The following is a 22,965-nucleotide window of genomic DNA, read 5'->3' as shown; positions in this document are numbered from 1 at the left end:
ATTTCATAGTTATAAGAAAAACAAGTTATTATTTAAGTACAAGTGGTACTCTAGCTTTTAGTGTAAAAGTCCAATAACTCAAGAATAGTTCAGGGTTGTGTAAACCCTAAGCCCTTATAGTATTATTAGTATTATTCCGAGACGATTACAATACAACATGTTGTAAATCAACTTAGGAGTACGATACACTTAAATAGTAACTACCAAAACTTAACTTTACTTAACAATATTATTAACTTAACACCAGTTAATCCTTCGAACTTACGAATATAATTGTTGTTCTTTTTAAACTAAATAACTATATGAAAGAACTATAAATTTATGTCTTAAGTCTAGAAAAGTTGGCCTTTAAATACTTTTCAAAGGTCAACGCCAGCTTTTCCATTTTACTTTAATTGGACTGTTTATAAACTTACTTACAAGGGTAGGAATGCACAGTTTGAGTAATGCTGGCTAACTAGTAGAGATTATGCATTTAACAGATATTCACAGGTATGCAACTAGCAGTTGCTCAGTGTTATGTATAATTTCTAGTTAGCAACTTGTAGATGAGTATAAAGTCAATCTCGTCTACAACAGGTGTTGTTGTAATACGAGACTAACAGGACAAGGATGGTGTTTCAGAGTTCGGTAGTTACAGGTTGTATTACACAAGATTATTGTATCTCCCCTTGGTCCTTCTCTATATAGTATATAATAGTATATTGATCTATTGATGTACTGGGATTCAAGAGAGTTAGATAATGTTATAAAGTGTTTAAGATGTAAAGACGATTACTTTATTTAGACATATAGAAAATGATATAATCATATTCCAGCAGAGTTTATATAAAAATTGGAATGGCATGATAGCATCATGCCAACAGGACAACGAGTCTATATTCTGTGGACACATCGTTTCTAAGGTTGGACTTTAGCGGAGAGTTACGTGCTTGACTGACACATTAGTGCTTGTTGGAATAAAAAAATTCAAGAAATAATAAGCGGGTTTAGCTCAGTTGGGAGAGCGCCAGACTGAAGAATACTTCGGTTAAAGATATCTGGAGGTCCTGTGTTCGATCCACAGAAGTCGCATTTCCTTTTGATTTTTTGTAACTTTGTCATGTAATGTGAGCTACGTTAGTCACGTGTATAAATCAGGATCATGTAATAACGGAATGAACATGTAGATTAACAAGTAAGTGAATCATGAACATAAATTCTATTTAAGAATCTAAAGCTAAAAGGAATAAACTAGAAGGTTAAAGTAGAACAAAGAGGTAAGAACTAGAAAACAAAAAGAACGAAATACAAAAGATGGAAGTATATAGTGAACAAATCGGAACGTAATAATAATAATATTTAACTTACATAGGCTCAGCTATATAGTTGCATAGTTTAATAAACAGTTGGTATTATACTAGCAGCCAAAAAGATATACTACTGGGAGTAGCAAAGCTTAAAATTGTTACAACTTCCAATTTTAATCTGTGCTACTCTCAATCTCATAGTTTTTCTCTGTCAGTTTAATACCAAAAATTTTGTCAAACTATACAACTATACACTTTAGCTTATGCAAGTTAAACATTATATTAGCATGTTCCGATTTGATTATTGACCTGTTCTCTAATTCTTATTTTTGTTTTCCATCATTCTTTATTCTCACATGCTGTTATTTTTGCAGAAGGCCTCATTAGCTTCTAATCTCAGTTTTATTATATTTTATATCTTGACTTTGGTCGAAGTATGCACTTTGTTCATTGATACATCATTCACTTGATTTATATTATCCCATGAAATCAGGCTACGCTAACATGCTTTTTTTATTTTTTGTTGTTGTATTTTCATATGTAAAGAACCCTCATATTCTCTAACAATATATACGAGACATATATATATATATATATATTACTTTTGACTGTTTGGTTTTGAATCAAAATAATACATATGAAACTTATTTTTTTAAGTCTTAATTATTTTTAATTCGGACTTATTAGACTTCTCCAGAAATTTCGGAGTGACGACATATTTTTGCCTTAAATTAAAATTGCGTCACATAATGGGCAATTATTTTTATTGTATAAGCTCAAATAGTTCTATATCCAATAATACCTTAGTTCAATAAGTTTTTTTTTAATTTCTCACTGGGGTTCAATTTTTAAAACTCTTTTTTATATAATTGGAATGAATATCTAAACAAGCATTAGTATAGTATATTATTTTGGCAGTTAGACAAGAGCCTAAAGTTAAAAAAACAACATATAATAATACTAATAATTTTAAACAAATATATATATTTTAAAGTACTATGCAAAATTATGTTAGACCTTATTATAACAAATGCTCGAAACACATTATTGGAAATAAAAAAAAGCTTATTTCAGCTGCAACAAACACTACTTATGAAATTGACTATGAAAACATTCCCGAAAGTGTATTAGAGAATTATTTTATCATAAAAACTACTAATAAAGAAATTATTAAGGGAATTAGTCATCATTTGAAGATGAAGGTTGATGAAAAAGGATTTGAGTCTCCTACTCTGATAGTACTTAAAGCTTCTCCACAAGTAACAAGCTCCCTTCGAGTGTTTAATCACGATATTGGAAAACAATATAAAAGCCATCTGGATTCATTGTATGAAGTATGGGAATTAATAAAATCAGAAATTCAAAATTCGCTTGAATGTGCAAATTTGAGAAGGTTTGGAAAAATATCAAGACTCCCAAAAGATTTAGTTAATGACTTTCAAAACTCAGATTTTTTCGACGTGAGACAATGTTCAAAAAGCTTCCTTGAACCAAAGTTTACCTTGAATAAAATTAACGCTATTTATCTTGGTGTAACTTCAGAAGAACAGCATTTGATTCAATATTATCTAAAAAATATCCAATGCGAGTTATATTTCAATAATAAAATTGGGAGTTGTCAACAATTATATAATACAATTAGAGCTGATCCAGTAACTATCTTTTCAGATCGTATTGAGAAGGATAGTTCAGGAAAAAATTATAATTGGCATATTAGAATAAGACATACTGTTCCAATTCTACCAGAAGAAATTTTTAAATTATATTGGACTAAGTTTGAAGATTCTCAAAGCCCAACATTTGCTAAGATAAGAGGGGAAAATTGTAGAATCATTTTCATTGAGGATTGAAATTTTGAACTTTTGAATATTCTAAAGTTTCATATTAGTAAGAATATCTAACAGATCTCCCATACTTTTTACCAAGATGACCATCAAAAAATTTCAAAAATATATGTTGATTTAAGTTTACGAATATTTTGAAAATATTGAAATGAAATGTAATTAAGATTCAATTTTTGGGAAGAGTGTAAAGAATACTATCCTAAAGTTACTATTAAGAAAATTATATTGTATACTTGTTGATAATAACTCAAAGGTAGTTTTATACGGTATATACATATTTTCGTTTATATTCAAATTTTCCGAGTATACTCTTATTTGATTGTAACTTTATGTGCTAATGCTTATTATTCCACTCTTGTACATTGTCAAATAAAACATTTAATTTAACAGGTCCAAAAACAAGCTTGTATAAAATAAGTTATACCTCTATTATTTAGTTTAAATTAATAGTAACTTTTTTAAAGGGCATATGTTATCATAAACTGATAAGTGTAAACTAAGACTATAAAGTATAATTATTCTAGAACAGTACTAGACTTCGAAAAGCATGCTGATAAAGAAAAACTTAAAAAAAAAAATTAATTAGCTATATCAATCGACTAGGATACGTAGTTTCACTTCGAGCGTGCCATATGTTGAATTAGTAAAGAAAATATCTTAAATTACATAGCTTATATCAATGCAATAATATCAATTGATGAAGAATTTTTAAAAGTAGTAGATTATACATATTATTGTCAGTGACTTTCCCAGGATATAGAACAGAATAATTATTTGTCCCTTTTATAGCAGTTGACTCTTGGCCGGGTAATATTGAGTCACGGATTTTAGCGATCACTAAACTGACCCGCAGATTTCGAAATTCAAGGTTGCCACCAGATTAGAGAAACTTTAGAGAAGAGACTTTATACATAAAGCAAAATTACACGATATTAAATTAGAAACCTAACCAATTAAAAGTAATATCACCAAAACTATTGTATACATTATTGTTCTCATTATGTTAAGAAACACTGTCCGTTCTTCTCTTCGCCAAACTCAAAGAATTGCCGGAATCCGTGCTTATTCCTCTCATAAGGAGCTTTTATTCGGTGTTGAAGCTAGAGCTGCTCTTTTAAAAGGGGTTGAAACTCTAGGTGATGCCGTCGCTTCTACCTTAGGCCCAAAAGGTCGTAATGTTCTTATTCAACAACCATTTGGTGCTCCTAAAATTACAAAGGATGGTGTTACTGTTGCTCGTTCTATAACTTTACCAGATCGTTTTGAAAACTTAGGTGCTCAATTATTACAAGAAGTTGCTTCTAAAACTAACACTGCTGCTGGTGATGGTACCACTTCAGCTACTGTTTTAGGTAGAGCTATCTTTTCTGAATCCGTGAAGAACGTTGCTGCTGGTTGTAACCCAATGGATTTAAGAAGAGGCTCCCAAGCTGCTGTTAAGAAAGTTATTGAATTTTTATCACAAAATAAAAAGGAAATAACTACTTCGGAAGAAATTGCCCAAGTTGCTACTATTTCTGCCAATGGTGATTCTCATGTTGGTAAGTTGTTAGCTTCTGCAATGGAAAAAGTCGGTAAAGAAGGTGTCATCACTATCCGTGAAGGTAAAACTATGGAAGATGAATTAGAAGTAACCGAAGGTATGAGATTCGACCGTGGTTTTATATCTCCTTATTTTATTACCAACACCAAATCAAACAAAGTTGAATTTGAAAAACCATTATTATTATTATCAGAAAAGAAATTATCTGCTATTCAAGATATTTTACCAGCTTTAGAATTATCAAACCAATCTCGTAGACCACTATTGATTGTTGCAGAAGATATTGATGGTGAAGCTTTGGCTGCTTGTATCCTAAACAAATTAAGAGGCCAAGTTAAGGTCTGTGCTGTTAAGGCTCCAGGTTTTGGTGACAATAGAAAAAACATTCTAGGTGATGTTGCCATTTTGACTGGTGGTACTGTGTTTACTGAAGAATTAGAATTGAAACCAGAACAATGCACTATGGAACACTTGGGGTCTTGTGATTCTATTACTGTTACTAAGGAAGATACCGTTGTATTAAATGGAGATGGATCTAAGCAAGCCATTGAAGAAAGAATTGAACAAATTAAAGGCTCCATCGACATTAACTCTACAAATTCATATGAAAAAGAAAAATTACAAGAACGTCTAGCTAAACTATCAGGTGGTGTTGCTGTTATTAAAGTCGGTGGTGCTTCAGAAGTTGAAGTTGGTGAAAAGAAAGATCGTTATGATGACGCTTTGAATGCTACAAGAGCTGCAGTAGAAGAAGGTATTTTACCAGGTGGTGGTACTGCTTTAGTTAAAGCCTCCCGTATTTTAGACGATGTTCCAACTGAAAATTTTGACCAAAAACTTGGTGTTGATATTATCCGTAAAGCTATTACTAGACCAGCTAAGCAAATCATTGATAATGCTGGCGAAGAAGGTTCTGTTGTTGTTGGCAAATTATTAGATGAATATGGTAACGATTTCTCCAAGGGTTACGATGCTTCTAAATCAGTATACACTGATATGTTAGCTGCCGGTATTATTGATCCTTTCAAGGTTGTCCGTACTGGTTTAGTTGACGCTTCTGGTGTTGCCTCTTTATTGGCTACTACAGAAGTTGCTATTGTCGATGCTCCAGAAGAAAATAAGGGTGCTGCTCCAGGTGGTATGCCAGGCATGGGAGGTATGCCAGGTATGATGTAATGAGTTTTTCCTACCTGTTTCAAAAAATGACACCGCTGGCCTCATCTATGTTATTGCTTCAGGCTAGTTTTATGTAATTTTACATTCATAGCAATGGCGTATAGTTAGCATGATATGTGCGTTGTGTCAATATACCCATCCCTGTATATTCTCCTGTAAGTAATTTTTAAAATATTTTGAACTTCAGTTTTCAAAGTATATATAGTCATATATTTATTAAGAAGCCACTGTGCCTGTCGAATAATTAATTACTATTGACTAATTCCTACTTAACTTAAACGCCTAAAAACGTTATATTTACAGAAAAAACTGTTTAGTTACAACGCAAGATATGTAACATAAGACTACTAACAATTCTTAAGATATATTTATTACTAGAATTATACATGTTTCAAGTTACACCAATAACTCTATTTTTAACACTATTTTGAAATAATTTTAACGTATTTGAATCTCTCGCAGTCATTTCTAACCTTTTTTGGTTTATTTTCCTATTGCCCAAAGCGCTAAGCTCATCGGAAAAAAAAAAGTCAATGAAATTTTAAAAAAACAAACATTAAGTTTGGTTTTCAATGGTAAACAAGTTAAAAAAAAGAAACGACAAGTGTTATAAGTCTGGCTCAAACCGCAACTAAAAGGTGACCTTATTTATTGCTAATAATTTATATACCTTTAGATTATAATAGAACAAACCAGCATGCAATGTTCGAGGCTCCCTTGAATATCCACTCAAAGGTATTGGCAAACGAACGAAAAATACGATACCAGTATATCAACACTTTTACAAAAAGGTACTCCCAATTATATGGTGATACAATTCCATCATCTTCTTTGGAATCTAATAGATCCAGAACACCTATAACCTTGCCAACACCAGAGGCATCTGCACACGAACATAGCGATTCCAATACTAATTATAACGATGATTCTGATTCAATTTCAAATACGAACACATTAAGTGATGATGAATATAATAGTGACTCTACAGGTACTACAAATGAAGAAACAAAATTTTTTAATAGATATGATAGACCACAAGAAAGTTTTGAAGTTTGGAATACCTCTATTGACACCTTGAATTCGAAAACTAAATTGAAATCAAACGGTCGAATTCCAATAAATAGGAATAAAATATCATTTAATCGATTAAACCGAGTGAAAAAATTTACAAACAAGAAATTAGAAGCTAGACTACAACATTGTACAAAACGTCTTAAAACACATATTAAAGCAATTTCTGAGGGTTACGAAACATCATATAGAGATAAACAAACAACATCATTTAATAACATCCATATTGAAAATTTAATTAATTTACTTTATTATAATATATGTGAAAAGAATTTTAATCAAGCCTATCATATATTTTCATTAATCATACGACTACCTAATATTGATATAAGAAATTTTTGGAATTTAGGTTCAATAATATTATTAAAAAAAGTTTCCATTCAAGAGTCATTAAACTTTTTAAATTGGATTCATTCAATCTATTCATCCAATCAAAAATACAATAATAGCATTAATTACAAGACTGCACCAGCATTTACACAATCGTCGAGGAACCATACAGGTAAGTTTACTACATCATTTCTTTGGATGACATTATCTTTAATACATACAAAATTCAGCGATCTTACATCAAGAAATATTAAAGAAATAGTTGAAGAACTTAATTATTTGAAAAAAAAATTGAAGAAATTTGTAGAAAAATTATCAGAAATGGTTCTTGCGCCACCATTCATTGAAGATTCCGAAATTTGGTATATTTATTCATTAAGTCATCTTATATTAGCTAGGATGCTAATGTTTGAAACAAGAAATAACGATATATCTCAAACATCAGTTGAGAAAGATATAACAAAAAATGAAATAATTTCCAATATTCAACATTGCAAAAGCCATCTTCAAAAAGTAAGAGAAAATCAAAACGATTATAATTTTAAGTTTCAAAAGATTGAAATTGAATTAAAAGATATGGAAAAAAAATTATATGACACATCAAGCGATGAGGAAATTTTAAATGAAGAAGAATTTTTGGATAACGAAGACGTTTTAGATAACGAAGAAAATAATTTTAATCACGAAATTAATTTTGAACATAAAAATAATCAATTAATGACGCCGTCGTATGATGAACCAATTTATAAATATAATCTTGATGACGAATTCTCAGGACAAACTCACCTCGATTCCGAGAATGAAATGACTCAATCACACTTTGAATCAAATAAGTACAATAGTTCAAGTGATTAGACAGACGATAATTTTCAATTAAAATAAGCACCCATTTGGAAATTAAAAAAATAAAACATTAGCATTTTTAGCATTTTATAGCATTTATAGAAGTTTGCATTATATTAAACATTCTGAAAATAATTTTTAGTTAAATAATTTAATACGAAATATTTCACCGTTATCTGGGAATATTTGTAACGAAATTCTTCCTTTTCTTGTACTAAAAGCATTGATAATTCTAACATAAGAAACTCTAAAATAATATATCCTGACTATAGAAAAATTAATCAATGTTTAATATGGTTAACTTATTGATAAAATTAAAAAAAAAAAATCTAAATACAGTTAAAATAAATTATGATAATATCGCAAATCGTCAATTATGAGGGATAAAAAAAAGTTAATGTAAGACCCTTTATAATAATGCTCCTTTAGTAATTAACGCATTCAAATAATAATAATGAACTGATAGAATTATATTCGGTAAGAGGTAATGTAATTTAACTTGATCATTAACTTGGAATAAATTTTTAATTCCTACCTGTTTTTCTTTCCAATCACAATAGAAATTAGCTTTTGCAATTTTTTGTGGAGATAAGGTCATTATCAAAATTGTAAGGTCTTTTTATCTGGCTAATCAGCTTCTAAATGAATGTGCTTGACATAATTAAATCCCTGTTGAGTATATGTATTTCTATTAATGCGTTTACCAGGTTTTGAAGAGATAATTGTTCGTGAGCATGTGAATGGGTATGTATATAAATTATAAAAATCTATTCTGTATGAGAAAGAAGTATATTTTCCTTTTCATCTATTGGTTTCATATTCTTATTTAATTGATTTATTTGATCTTGTAGTTGATTAATTTTTTGTTTTAAGCCTAAAATATCATCCGAATTCTGAGTCGTGTCAGTTGTTGAATTTATCAAAAGACGAGATTTCAAGATTCTTCCATCATCGTTGGCCAAATTGAAAGTTATAGTACTATCATCAATTGTTTCAATAGGAAAAGAAACCCATTCTTCATTTTCTTCTGAATCTGAAGAGGTAGATGTAGAAGGTTCCGGAGTTGTTGCTCTTTCTCTTCTTGTTGGTAGAACTTCACCCTTTTCATTAAAGACGGGCAATCTGCACATTGGACAAGTTTGTGATCTTTCCATCCAATTTTTTAAACAATTCATGTGTAAAATATGGCCACAAGGTAACATTTTTGGTTTTCTCTTTTCAAAATTCTTTTGAATAGAATTAATGGATAAATCATCCATACAAATTATACATATCTTATCTTCCATTGAATCTAATTGATGTTGAGTCACTGTGGGGAGTTGGTCATCTAATTTTCTATTATTGACCCAAATCTTCCAAATTGTATTAATGTTCTGACTCAAAGTGACCAAATCAATGACTACATCTTTACTTAACATAACGGGCATAGCAAATGGAATTAATAATAAAATATGAATGATTGTCTTTAAAAACCTTGTGAATGTATCGATTATTTTTTCATAAATAAACTTACCTTCAAGACCGTTAAACCCAGATTCATCATCTTCTTCATCCTCAGAGGTTAAATGGGTATCTAGGGAGACTAATGAAGATTTATAAAATTCGTAAATGTTTAATATGGAGTGACAAAGAATATTGAAAAGATCAACCAGTAACATGGTGAATTCCATCCCCATTAATAAATAAACTGAGGCAGATGATCCAATGTTGCTATTTGATAATAATGAGTTTGAAATACAAAAATTCATCATCAAATAATCAATTAGAGAAAATAGTATTAAGTTGAAGAAGAATTGGGTAGAGAAAATTAAATTGAAAATAGTTGTGGAATCATTTACCGTTTGTAACAATGATTCTAGACGATCTCTAAGGATCCAATTAGAGACTTTCATATATAGAAGTAATAAACTTAAGATGATGGTAGTGAAAATATCATGTTCATTGAACATACTTGACATGAAGACCATATTAATGACCGTGAAGGGGAGTCTCTCTAAGACATGTTCATATTCGATGAGTCGTAGTTCTCCAAAGAGTAAATAATTAGAAAATTTCCAAAGAATAATGGAATTGATTATAGAAAAGATAGATATGATGATTATATTGAAACCTTGAGTCAATTTAATGGTTACTTGTAGAAATGAAATACTCGAAGAGATAGCGAAATAAACAGATGCAAATGTCAGGACGTAGATAAACAACGTGAACAGAACAAACTGCGCTGTTCTTGACTGGTAGAAAGGCATTATTATTTCAGTGCTGTGTCTGTTAGAGTAATTTGTTGGAACTTATTATATTATTATTGGTATTTTAATAATTTTTTTTATTGATAATATAATGGAATTAGTGATCCTTAAATGTTGATAAATGTTGAATATTCGGCCCATCGTAGAAAGCAAACCCTACAAAACCTAACTTTCTGTACGACAACCCTATACCACGTGATTAATAATACACTCTATAAACCAACGATCCTTACATTCTTATATATATAAATATATATATAGATAAAGGGCGCTATCACATAAAGAGTTTATACATACACACATACACACACACATATATATATTTATACACACTTTTGTTATTTACCTTTTTTATATGTATGAAACAGCGTAATACAGCAAGATGGCTAAACAGACATTATTTTTTTTACACTAGTAGTTTCGAAGGAAATACTATTGTGATACTTTATAATTTAAGAAATAATTTAGGAAATAATTTAAAGCAGCTCATCTCTCTTATGTATACTATATAGTCATTTCCCTTATTTTTTCTACGTAGGTATCTCTGTGATGACTTGTGCCTGAAAAACAATTTACCTGGTGATCGGTTCCTCGGCTGAAAGCGTTGTGCGAGAATTATGGGGAAACTGTAAAGAATGCGGAGTGGTTTAAGGGTGTATAGTGCCTTATAAGATATGTGTTGTATGAAGGCAGTGCAATTTACCTCATTGCATCTCAACGAGTCAAGGGGCATAACAGTATATAAGATGGTCTTGACCAGTCGTCTAGCAGTAGGTGAGTTGTCTTCTTAACGATCATTATTTTTGAGTTTGGTTCAATTCCATCTCTGAAAAGTATTAAAAATATCGCTAGGCATAATTTAATTATCCATGCAAATATATTATTCTATTACATATCTCTTACTGATCCTTTCTGCCACGTTAGCTTGGTCTCCAAGTAATGGGTACGTCCCTGAGATGGTCCCATGTGCCTCCAATATCTCTCTTGTTCGAAACGCTTCTTCACTTTCTCCCAATGAAACTGCTTGGCTTCGGAAAAGAAATGAAATCGTTAGACCAAACCTATACACTTTTTTAAAAAATTCTACTTCCAATTTTACCAATTCTTCGATCTTCTCAGATTTATTCACTTTACTAACTTCGAACTCTTCCAGCGGTCTTCGTAATTCCACTTTAAAACAACCCCGGATAGCTATTGCTGCTTCAGGAGGTGGGTACCGTGCGATGTTTGTTGGTGCAGGTATGATCGCTGCTATGGATAATAGAACTAATGGTTCAATTGAACACGGTCTAGGTGGTCTTCTTCAAAGTTCTACGTATCTTGCCGGCCTTTCAGGTGGATCTTGGCTTGTCGGCACTTTAGCATGGAATAATTGGACCTCAGTACAAGATATTGTCAATAATTTCACTAAGGATGATTCCATTTGGGACCTAAGCAATTCCATTGTTAATCCTGGTGGAGTTAATATCTTTAAAACTTCTAAAACTTGGGACGATATTTCTGATGCTGTTCATGACAAACAAGATGCAGGTTTCAACATCTCTCTAACAGATGTTTGGGGTAGAGCTCTTTCTTACAATTTCTTCCCTTCGTTATATCACGGTGGTGAGGGATACACTTGGTCTACAATCAGAGATGCTCAAGTATTCCAAGATGCTCAAATGCCCTTCCCGGTTGTTGTATCTGATGGTAGATATCCAGGCACTTTTATTATCAATTCCAATGCAACTGTATTTGAATTCAATCCATTCGAAATGGGGTCCTGGGATCCTACTTTGAACGCCTTTACTGATGTTAAATATCTAGGTACCAATGTTACTGATGGTAAACCAAATGTAACGGGAAAATGTGTAGCTGGTTTCGATAATACTGGGTTTATCCTGGGAACATCTTCAAGTTTATTCAATCAATTCTTATTACAATTGAATACAACTGGATTACCAGATTTTATCCAAGATATTGCAAGACATTTCTTGATTGACCTTTCTGACAATTCTAATGATATTGCCTTATACGCTCCAAACCCTTTCAAAGACACTAAATTTGTCAATAGAACATACTCAAAATCATTAGTTGATTCAGATATACTATATCTGGTAGATGGTGGGGAAGATTTAGAAAATATTCCTTTAGTACCACTTTTACAAAAAGAACGTGATGTAGATGTTATCTTTGCATTAGATAACTCTGCTGATACAAATCAATCTTGGCCTAATGGTACTTCTCTTGTATACACATATGAAAGACAATTTGTTGAACAAGGTATTGATATCTCTTTCCCTTATGTCCCAGACCAAAACACTTTTGTTAATTTAGGCTTAAACAAAAGACCAACCTTTTTCGGTTGTGACTCGCATAATATGACAAACTTATCTTCAATCCCACCATTAATCGTTTATATTCCAAATTCCTACCACTCTTTTGAGAGTAACACAAGTACATTTAAGATGTCCTATAGTACAAAGGAAAGGCGTTCAGTGGTTCAGAATGGATTTGAAGCTGCTACCATGAATAATTTGACAGATGATTCTCAATTTAAGGCATGCATTGCTTGTGCTGTGATTAGAAGACAACAAGAAAAGAATGGATATAATTTACCATTAGAATGCGAAGGATGTTTCAGCAGATATTGTTGGAACGGCACAATTGCAAACCAAACAGTGAATATACCAATTAACACAACTGCTATGTCAAGCTTTTCTACCAAGAGCGTGACAAAGACAAGTAGTACTTCTACAAGTACAAAGACTGGTTCATTTTGGGATGATTGGTTTTAAACAATTAGCCCGAACGTCCTCATGAAATTTTTTTTAATTTTAGTTTTAATTATGAAATTTGTTTTCCCCTTCTCTAAGTAACTATATGAATATTCTTAATCAAATACAAAATAAAAAAAAATGTAAATAATTTAGTACCTGAAAAATTTCTAATAATTATATTTATCTAGTAAAATTATAGCATTTTTTTACAATAACTGTGATTCAACTTCACTAAAAGAGTAATAACGTGTCACTACTGATGAGTTTCGGAATCAAATGTGTAACTTCATCCCTTTATGTAAAACAAGTAATAATTTCTTAATACTAAGTAACAAGTGTCCAATATTGTATGGTATATATTAACTTATTACTTCTCTTAACTTTGGAGAACATTTTATGAATACATTCTTCGATAGCTTCAAGCTATTACAATATCTTAATAGGCAGTAATCCTTATTACTAATACATCTTACCCCTAAATCTATTCTGAAAAGCAAAAAGGTCCAAGGATATTTTAGAAAAATGCACGGGCCCTCTTAGAGGATTCTCTTTATCCTATAACATATTTGAACATATTGAATATATTTGGAAATATAACTTGAATAACTGATTTGAAAAAGAAAGTATAACAATAAATATAAAAACTAATATTACCAAAAATGTACATACTTACGCTTGCTTTCTTTTACGCCTTAAGAAGTTTACGCTTAATTTTTTCTAATTATATTACGATATATAGAATTACCCCAGTAGCTTTTTTTCCGTTGCCTAAAAATGCTCTTTGTCTTATCCTTCCATTGGCAATAATTCCTTATTCTTACTAACATAAATTATTTGAATCCTTCTAAAAATAGAAGAATATCCTTTCTTGTATATTGTAAGATAGTTAGCTGTTTATGATCTAGTTAGCAATTTTTTTAAAACTACTTCGAAGATTTTTTAGGTACTGGAGCTGATTTAAAAGTTTATCGTTTAAGGTACGGTCAGCAAAACCATTTTGTTTAATTAAGGTACAATTAGGCGATATATTATGCAGTAATATAAATGTAATATGTAATAAGCAATACAGTTTGACAACTATTTAAACAGAGTTTTTAAATTTTCAATTATAAAAACTTTTTAGGTGTTTCTCTATTATATCTAATATCTGACACAGAAACAATATTTAACTTAAGCAAACACAAAATAAAAAATTAATATTGTTTTCTTTTATTAATATGAATAACATACTCTATTACTTTTTTGCAAGTTTATATATATCAATATCGCTTACTTGTGCATGGTCTCCAACGAATGGTTATGCTCCTGGTCGTGTTCAATGCGACGATAATATTAATTTAGTTAGAAACGCGTCTGGACTATCTCAAAATGAAACCGATTGGTTATTAAAGAGGAATAATGTTATTAGGCCAAATTTACGTAGTTTTTTACAGAGAACCACCTCCAATTTCTCTAATTCCAGTGGAGGTATCTTTTCAGATATCCTAAAATTATTAGGTTCCAACAGCACGAATGACTTGAAAAATTCATCCTTACGTATGCCAAAGATTGCTATTGGTGTTTCCGGCGGTGGTTACCGTTCATTATTAAGTGGTGCAGGTATGGTTGCTGCAATGGATAATAGAACAAATGGCTCTTTGGATCACGGGCTGGGTGGTCTGTTACAAAGTACATCTTATTTTGCAGGTATATCCGGAGGTTCATGGCTAGTCGGTACACTAGGTTGGAATAATTGGACTTCAGTTCAAGCTATTGTAAATAATTTCTCTCATGATGATTCAATTTGGGATTTTTCCCATTCTGCTATTTCACAGGGTGGTTATAATGTTTTTAAATCAATTGATATTTGGAAGGAAATTAGTGATGCAGTTGATGATAAAATGGATGCACATTTTAATGCTTCATTAACTGATATTTGGGGCCGTTTAATTTCTTATGATTTCTTCCCAACTTTAAAACAAGGTGGTGTTGGTTATACCTGGTCAACTTTAAGAGATGCAGATGTATTTAAGAATGCAGAAATGCCTTTCCCCATTGCAGTTTCCGATGGTAGGTACCCTGACTCATATATTATTAATGAAAATTCTACTTTATTTGAGTATAACCCATTTGAATTGGGCTCTTGGGATCCAACTTTGAATTCTTTTACAGATATTAAATATTTAGGTACTAACGTTTCTAATGGTAAACCAAATGAAACAGGACAATGCATCGCTGGTTTTGATAATACTGGTTTTATTTTAGGTTCATCCTCAACCGTATTTAACCAGTTTATTTTACAAATTAATAGAACTCATATTCCTTCAGGTATTCAAGATATACTCAAACATTTTTTGAGAGAATTATCTGATAATTATGACGATATTGCAATTTATGCTCCAAATCCATTTAAGGATACTAAATTTGTCAACAGAACTTATTCTTCTTCTTTAGTAGATTCTGATTATTTGTTTTTGGTTGATGGTGGTGAAGATTTACAGAATATTCCATTTGTTCCATTACTACAGAAAGAGCGTGATGTTGATGTTATTTTTTCATTAGATAATTCTGCGGATACAAGGAATAGATGGCCAAACGGAACCTCTCTAGTTCGTACATATGAAAGACAGTTTGCCAAGCAAGGTATTGATATTTCTTTCCCCTATGTTCCAGATCAGAATACTTTTGTGAATTTGGGTTTAAATAAAAAGCCAACTTTTTTTGGTTGTGATGCAGGTAATATGACAAACTTATCTTCAATTCCTCCATTAATTGTTTATATTCCAAATACACGTAATAGCTATAAGAGTAACACTGGCACATTTAAAATGAATTATCACAAGAAAGAAAGATTAGGAATGATAAAAAACGGGTTTGAAGCTGCCACCATGAAAAATTTAACAAAAGATGGTGATTTCGCAGGATGTATTGCTTGTGCTGTTATTCGAAGACAACAACAAAGTTTGGGCTATGAATTACCAAAGGAATGTGAAAGCTGTTTCAGTAGATATTGTTGGAACGGTACGATAGCTAATCAAGCTGTCAAAGATGATGATGATGACGATAATAATGATGATGATGATAACCAAAACAACAACAATAGAAATAATAATGATAATGATAATGATAATGATAATGATAATGATAATGATAATGATAATGATAATGATAATGATAATGATAATGATAATGATAATGATAATGATAATGATAATGATAATGATAATGATAATGATAATGATAATGATAACGACAAGGATGAGCGTGATAATGATAATGATGACGACAATGATAACAATCATGATAACGACAATGATAATGATAATGATAATGATAACGACAAGGATGAGCGTGATAACGATAATGATGACGACAATGATAACAATCATGATAGCAATCATGATAACGACAATGATAACAATTCATGATTTTATCGTTCTTCAGCCTACTAAAAGAAACAGAATTAACTCAATGACTACTAGTAATTCGGATCAGTACATGATTCATATTCAATTTCGCATTCTAAATACTTCAACTGATTTATAATCCTCTAGCAGATAATTTACATATTTAAAATTATCATATAACAAGTAGATTAATTATTTGTTGCAATTTAGAATATATAGTTATCTATTAAGGAAGCTGTCAATATGTATATAGATAAGTAGTTTTCAAGTTAATGAGATAAATTACTTCTATTTTCAACAATAGAGACTAATCCCTTATACGGGCATACCCTTTAGATATTATATTATGAGTGCCCATTCTTCTATTTTCTAACGCAAACAATAAGTCTCTCATTACAATTCCTGGTTCTTCTCTTGCTTCTCTAAAACGTAGACCACTATCACCTCTGGTAGCAATGTCCGATGCGACCTTACCAGACGTCTTAGAGCCAACATTAGTTGGCTTACTTGTCGAAGATGTTAGCCAGCCATATTGCTTCTTACTACCAGCTCTTAGACCAGCTGTCATGTTTGAAGCTCTGTGAAGAGTTTCTTCCGAATCTATCTTATTTTCATAATCTTCTTTCTCTAGCCCCAGGGCAATTCTTTTCTTTACCCGTCTTTCTTCTTCTTTTTTCTGCAGTTGTGCCATACCTTTTAAGGCAATTGCAACATCACTACGTCTACCAGAATTTATTTTTACAGCTTTTCGCCTATGCCTTGATATGACAAGTGCATTTGTTATTATATCTTTCATATATGCTTCACAAACACTTGAAACAAGATTTAAAATATCAGGAGATCTACTGAAGTTTTGTGGAAAATTTTGTTCATTTGATATTTTTTTCATAAACATAGCCAATTGATCTGGGTGTAAGAAAGGTGGATGATCTGGAGATCTCATATTAGCTAATTGTGAAGATTGGGATTTTGAAGCGTTGACAGACGAATTTAGAAGAGCTTCCTCTTCCCTAATATTAACACCGGCAGAAAATAGTACATCTTGCATCTTACTGGCATCTGCTTGTTGTGGTTGATTACCACCCTTTTGCTGATTGGTGCTACTTTTATTCTTTTTATCATTCTTTTTGGGGAGTGCTAGCGATACACCAGAAGTAGGTGTACCTGTCGTGTCTTCTTTAAGTAAGTTTGTTGCAGGAGACGATTTATTTGGTAAACTAGCATTATCAATTGAGCCTATATTTCCAAAAGGTGTTCCTGGAGTATCTGCTTGAAACCCAGGAGATTGACCAACATTTATATTGCTGTTATTGCTATTTGCGGGAGAGCCGCCCATGCCTAAATCAAATGCAGGTTCAGAATGAGATAATGTGCCATTGGAGTTATTTCTCTTATTTGGAGAGTTTAATTGATCTTCATTTTCACGCTTAATAGGAGAATTAACCATTGCTTCTTGCTTATTGTTCAATATATATGATTGTCTATTCAAATGGGTATTAAAAGGACTAAGTGAATTAATATTTACGTATATTCTTCTGGATAATGTGTTCTATCTTAGTCCAAGATGAACAATAATTTTAAACTTTATTGGGTAGCTATTACGTAATAATTATTCTTTTATTACAAGGTTTACTATTTTGAATATTATCATTTATTTTTAGATGGTCTTCATTTTCATTTTTATAAAAAAGCTGGGTGTGGCCGGGTAGCGAGGATAAGATATTTGTAAAAATTATATATTAAATTGGACTACTCTAAAGTGCAATAACTAGTGATATATAATCATTACCGCAGGATATATTATAAATTAAAATAAAAAGTAATTCCATTCTTATACTAGTTTTTATAATATCATTAAAAAGTTGATATATTGTATGATTTACTTTTACAATATGTGCATACAGCAAGAGTTAGCTTTTCTGTGCAAGTAATGAGGATTAGGTATTATTGATTATGTTTGTTGCAATTGGTCAAGCAATCTTTTCCACTCCTCATATTTAAGGCCAGAGAATGTAGATTTTGTTTTTATCCATTCTAAGAAAGCATCCGTCAAGAGGTGTTGAGTCTCCTGGAACATAGAAAATTCGTGTAGAAGACACTTTCTGATAAGCCAAGCTCGATTAGTTTGATCGACAATAGTTTTTTTATCTTTTTCAATTATACTCTGAATAGCTAGATATTCATTGCTTCCTTGATCTTCAATTGTTTTTAATTTCTCCATGCTTAGTTCAACTTTTCTTTTTAACCGCACGATATCATTTCTACCAATAATTCTGTATCTATTAAATACGCCTTTCAATGAATTTATTACATCGACAAAAATTTTAAATTTGGGTATTATAATAGATGAATAAACTTCGCTTTCATCTGCGTCGAATGTGTTAGTTGACTTTAAACTATCTCTTATCGTTTGCAATTTATTATTAATGACATCGATAGATCCTATATTTTCATCTTCTGGGTATAATTTTATTGAGATCTTAGACATGTGGTCTAATAAAGTACCTAACATATTCTTCTCTTGAACGGTTTCTCTAAGTCTTCTCTCATATCTCTCCACTAGCATACCGATTTTGTACCAGACTTCCAAAATCAAATCAATATTGGAGTCAGCGATATTCCATTTATTTGTATATTCTGATTTCCAAGCATTCTTAAATTCTTTGGAAATCTTTTCATCAGTAAATTCATCAGATAGATCGTAAGTTGCTTGGGTTCTCCATGAAGATAACTCCACTGGGACAGTTAAAAATGTAATTACTAATTCATCACCCTGTAAAATAGGATGCTTCATAATTAAGTTAATAAATCTCGATAATCCCTTTCTTCTCTTCTCAATAAATTTCCTATTTGTGTTTTGAGCTCCAAGTTTTTTTGGTGGTAATTCTGGAACCATTCTGAATGGATATTTCTTGATTAAGACTCGTCTTAGCCAAACAAAATCCGAATATCTTCTAATTACAGTCTTATCACTTGAAATTGGGCCTTCGCTATTCAGATCAATAGAATGTCTCACTTTATAATTAATATGCTTGAAGAATAAGCCTACCAGTTCAGGGATATCTTCAATGTGAATGATGTTTTCTTCTAATGGGTTATAGGATTTTCGTAGATCTGTATACCATAATTGTTTAGTTATATCTGTAAATAATTCCATATCATTATTGCTATTAATAATAGTATTGCTTTTGACTACATCAGTATGCACATCACTCCTAGGGGAAATGTTGGCTGTAGAGGCAACATTCCCTGATGGAGTATGGAATTCCGGTTCTTCAGGTTTATTCCCTTCCACAACAACTGCATTCAATAATTTGCCAGAAGGGCTTGTGGTAGGCTGTTTCATCTGATTTAGATTCTCAGTTGAATCCCAAACATCTGTGAATATGTTGTTTGTTGCGTTTGGGACTGAGTTCTGGCCCCAGCCATGATTCATTTTTAAAACCGGTGATTCATTGATCTTATTCCAGTGGTTACCTTCATCGAATGAGTTCATTATTTATTTGACTTGAGGTTCAAGTTAAGGAGCAATGTACTTATATTCAGTGAACTGCTTGTGCACCTAATTCTATTAAGTTTTAAATTATTTATTTTGACACCATTAAAGGCTTTTCCTTCGAACTGAAAAAAATAAAAATCCAATATTAATTATCCCTTGGGCCGTTTCATCTCAAAAATTTACTCTATAATGAAAAAAAATATATATATATATATAATAAAATAAAATATATATAAAATAAAATACGATCAATCATTAATCAAATTATCTAGAAATAGAATAACGTTACTATGTTAAATTCAAAGCACTAGTGGTGATCTTCTTCTAAATCGGACTCGTCATTAAAGTCCAAATTCAGCCAGTTAGGCCAAGCCAATTCATTCCGTAGAAAAGTTTTCAATTTTTCTAGCAAAAGTTCTTCTAGCTGTCCGATACTTTTTAAAACAGACCCTTCACCTTGATATTCTTGACCTATTTCGGTTTCTATTTTCATGTTTCTTATTATAGAGATTCTTTCCAGCGAATTTTTATTTGCAAATATAGGGTTAAATGAATCATTTGAAAATTCTCTATTATCAATGATTGGATCATTAATATCACATAAAATACTCACAAATAATTGGTTTGACAGGTAAGCCAGTAAACATAGGGAATGAATCTGAATGCCAGAGATTTTCAACTTGATAGGCAATGTAACAAAATTGGTACTTGGATAATTCAAAGTTAAAGATGCGGTTAAAGTTAACGATAGGTCACCGACATATTCGAGTTCAGCAAGACATTGAATATCGTGTACTGCCTTGGCAACATCCTCCCTTGTGGATGGTTGTTTATTTGGATCTTCTATAGGTGATAAAGTTTGTTGTTGATAGGCTGATCCGGTTAAAGACGGATGGCCTGGGTTCCCCACATCTTGTTCGTCTCTTATAGCTTTATAAAAATCTTCTAATGGATCAGTAATTTGTCGCAGAATAATATTTGGGCCTGTTTCACCCAAGTTTAAATGTTTAATCTGTAAATTGTTCACATAACTTGGTAGATGGATTGATTCTATGAAGTCGTTTAAACTCTCTTTAATAGAGATAACTAAATTTGGATCATCTTTTATTTCTTCCCAGTTAATATCTAAAGACATTTATTTGCAATTGATATATTATTCTTTTTCAAGACAGAGTAAGTTAATGGCTGTGTTCTTATTTTGTTTCTAACATTTATTGAACACTATAATTTTAAATTGATATAAAATAATAAATACCCTACCGATAATTGTGAAAAAAAAATTAAACTAGTATAAAGACAGGAAAGGAAAAACTAAAAAAAATCATTTAAAAAATATATATACAGAGAGTTAATTAAACCTAATAGATTATGCTGTATTGTGTTATTGCTAATCAGTAATATTTAAAAGAATTAGAAAGTCAACTGAATAAATAATACAATTTATATATAAGAAAATTATATAAAAAAAAAGAGAAATAAAGTAAAGTCAATTAATGTGGATATTATTTTTTACAAGTATTACAACAATTTAAAATGATGTTAGTACGGCAATTTTTTGTCCATTATTTACCTTCTTCATCATTTTTCTTAACTCTAGCATCATGTAGACCCCACCAAAGAGCTGCTAACGCCCCTAATGTTATTACGGTAGTTGCGTTCGGTTTAGAATTTTTGTAATTTTGCTTAGAAAAATTGGTTACGGGTGTTCTTGGTTGTTCGATTATAACACTTTCTGGTTTGCTGTTTTCATTTGATTTTGGCTTTTTGTTTAATGTGGATTGCTTCAGCATGTTCGATTCATTGGGTTCACTTGTGAGTTCATCTCGTTCAGCTTTCTTGGCAAGTTCTTCGTGTTCAGATTTTTTGGCAAGTTCTTCTTCCTTGATTTGTCTTGTAATTTCTTCTTGATTCGTTTTATTGGTATGCGCTTTCAAGTTATCTTGTGCTGATAATTCAATATTTAGATTGTTAGATTCAACTACATCTTTTTCAGGAGCAATGCATGCATCATTGATACTCTTCGATTGTTGCTCGAGTTCATACTTCTTAGTTTCAGAGTTCGTAGTCTGATCAATGGCCTGATGGATTTTATTAGTTGGCTTTTGAACTTGCTCAATAGTTTCTGTAGACTTTGCCTCACACGGGCTTGGGTCAGCAGATACAGGTGTGGATTTTACAATTGGAGAGGTATTCGAATCTCCTAAAATTTCTTCTTTAGAATGCTTGATATTGTTCTTATTTTTCAAATTCTGTAATTTTTTTAAAGCAGCTGGAACTTTTGCATTTTGAATGGGTGTATTCTTCAGAGAATCGATGCTTGCTTTTGGTATATTTAATGGCGACGTTGTATCAAATTCAATCAATCGACCTAAAAGTATAGACTTTTTACCCGATACTTTCAATCCACGTAATGCACATTGCTTTTTTAAGTCTTTTAATGACAATCCCTGGAAATCATGGGTCAATTGAGCTTGATCTATTGGTAATTGGCTGCTTGCTAACCTCAACGATGAGTTGTTAAACGATCTGGAAGGTAGAGCATTTTTCACAAGCAATCTTGGTATGTTACTAGATGATTTTGAAAACAATTTTGTCACCAAAGAGTATGAAGAATTCATTATTCCGGTCGAGAATTTTTTGGTCGTATTATGATCAATTTTCTAAATTTTTGTATATTTTTTTGAACATTGTTTATTATCGTTGAAAGTGCTTTTCTTTTTTTTTTAAGGAAGTATAAGCATCGCGTTTATGAATAATACATGGGAAAAATAAAAAGGAAAATATAAAAATCCATATCTAGTTAAATTTGATAGGGGATACACAGATGAGAAACAGATTATAAGTTTTTCTCTGTTGAATAGACAATATTCTAGAGCAAAGATTTTAAAATGTTTACTGTTGTATAGAGTTTCTAGTCTTCAATAGGAATCTCCGAGAAATTACTCTTTCAGAATTATATTATTAGCATACATTGGTCTT

At 31.3% G+C, this 22,965-nt stretch overlaps 10 protein-coding genes and 1 non-coding gene across 11 annotated transcripts; 6 read left to right on the top strand and 5 right to left on the bottom strand.

Moving 5' to 3' along the window:
• The first annotated feature begins 983 nt into the window (after window positions 1-983).
• TBLA0Btrna6F lies at window positions 984-1,074 on the top strand. The gene is given in 2 exon segments: window positions 984-1,021; window positions 1,038-1,074. It is a non-coding gene; the product is annotated as a tRNA-Phe (tRNA).
• A 1,213-nt stretch (window positions 1,075-2,287) lies between these two features.
• TBLA0B00590 (uncharacterized protein) lies at window positions 2,288-3,139 on the top strand (the record flags this gene model as incomplete). Its single annotated transcript, XM_004178374.1, has 1 exon — window positions 2,288-3,139. One exon carries the CDS (start codon window positions 2,288-2,290, stop codon window positions 3,137-3,139), a length of 852 nt encoding a protein of 283 aa, XP_004178422.1.
• A 994-nt stretch (window positions 3,140-4,133) lies between these two features.
• Window positions 4,134-5,852, top strand: HSP60 (chaperone ATPase HSP60; the record flags this gene model as incomplete). The annotated part of the gene is made up of 1 exon (XM_004178373.1): window positions 4,134-5,852. One exon carries the CDS (start codon window positions 4,134-4,136, stop codon window positions 5,850-5,852), a length of 1,719 nt encoding a protein of 572 aa, XP_004178421.1.
• A 702-nt stretch (window positions 5,853-6,554) lies between these two features.
• On the top strand, window positions 6,555-8,108 carry RRN11 (Rrn11p; the record flags this gene model as incomplete). The annotated part of the gene is made up of 1 exon (XM_004178372.1): window positions 6,555-8,108. The coding sequence occupies one exon, from the start codon at window positions 6,555-6,557 to the stop codon at window positions 8,106-8,108; it is 1,554 nt and encodes a 517-aa protein (XP_004178420.1).
• A 755-nt stretch (window positions 8,109-8,863) lies between these two features.
• On the bottom strand, window positions 8,864-10,342 carry HRD1 (E3 ubiquitin-protein ligase HRD1; the record flags this gene model as incomplete). Its single annotated transcript, XM_004178371.1, has 1 exon — window positions 8,864-10,342. The coding sequence occupies one exon, from the start codon at window positions 10,340-10,342 to the stop codon at window positions 8,864-8,866; it is 1,479 nt and encodes a 492-aa protein (XP_004178419.1).
• Window positions 10,343-11,211: 869 nt separating this feature from the next.
• On the top strand, window positions 11,212-13,119 carry TBLA0B00550 (lysophospholipase family protein; the record flags this gene model as incomplete). The annotated part of the gene is made up of 1 exon (XM_004178370.1): window positions 11,212-13,119. One exon carries the CDS (start codon window positions 11,212-11,214, stop codon window positions 13,117-13,119), a length of 1,908 nt encoding a protein of 635 aa, XP_004178418.1.
• A 1,199-nt stretch (window positions 13,120-14,318) lies between these two features.
• Window positions 14,319-16,508, top strand: TBLA0B00540 (lysophospholipase family protein; the record flags this gene model as incomplete). The annotated part of the gene is made up of 1 exon (XM_004178369.1): window positions 14,319-16,508. One exon carries the CDS (start codon window positions 14,319-14,321, stop codon window positions 16,506-16,508), a length of 2,190 nt encoding a protein of 729 aa, XP_004178417.1.
• A 286-nt stretch (window positions 16,509-16,794) lies between these two features.
• TAF4 (Taf4p) lies at window positions 16,795-17,934 on the bottom strand (the record flags this gene model as incomplete). The annotated part of the gene is made up of 1 exon (XM_004178368.1): window positions 16,795-17,934. One exon carries the CDS (start codon window positions 17,932-17,934, stop codon window positions 16,795-16,797), a length of 1,140 nt encoding a protein of 379 aa, XP_004178416.1.
• Window positions 17,935-18,438: 504 nt separating this feature from the next.
• TBLA0B00520 (sorting nexin-8 family protein) lies at window positions 18,439-19,983 on the bottom strand (the record flags this gene model as incomplete). The annotated part of the gene is made up of 1 exon (XM_004178367.1): window positions 18,439-19,983. One exon carries the CDS (start codon window positions 19,981-19,983, stop codon window positions 18,439-18,441), a length of 1,545 nt encoding a protein of 514 aa, XP_004178415.1.
• A 310-nt stretch (window positions 19,984-20,293) lies between these two features.
• MDM12 (ERMES complex subunit MDM12) lies at window positions 20,294-21,121 on the bottom strand (the record flags this gene model as incomplete). Its single annotated transcript, XM_004178366.1, has 1 exon — window positions 20,294-21,121. One exon carries the CDS (start codon window positions 21,119-21,121, stop codon window positions 20,294-20,296), a length of 828 nt encoding a protein of 275 aa, XP_004178414.1.
• Window positions 21,122-21,548: 427 nt separating this feature from the next.
• Window positions 21,549-22,604, bottom strand: AIM34 (Aim34p; the record flags this gene model as incomplete). The annotated part of the gene is made up of 1 exon (XM_004178365.1): window positions 21,549-22,604. The coding sequence occupies one exon, from the start codon at window positions 22,602-22,604 to the stop codon at window positions 21,549-21,551; it is 1,056 nt and encodes a 351-aa protein (XP_004178413.1).
• Window positions 22,605-22,965: the final 361 nt, after the last annotated feature.

This window comes from Henningerozyma blattae, chromosome 2, assembly GCF_000315915.1.
Source record: "Henningerozyma blattae CBS 6284 chromosome 2, complete genome".
Taxonomy (NCBI): Eukaryota; Fungi; Ascomycota; class Saccharomycetes; order Saccharomycetales; family Saccharomycetaceae; genus Henningerozyma; species Henningerozyma blattae.
This window is presented reverse-complemented; position numbering and strand designations above follow the sequence as displayed.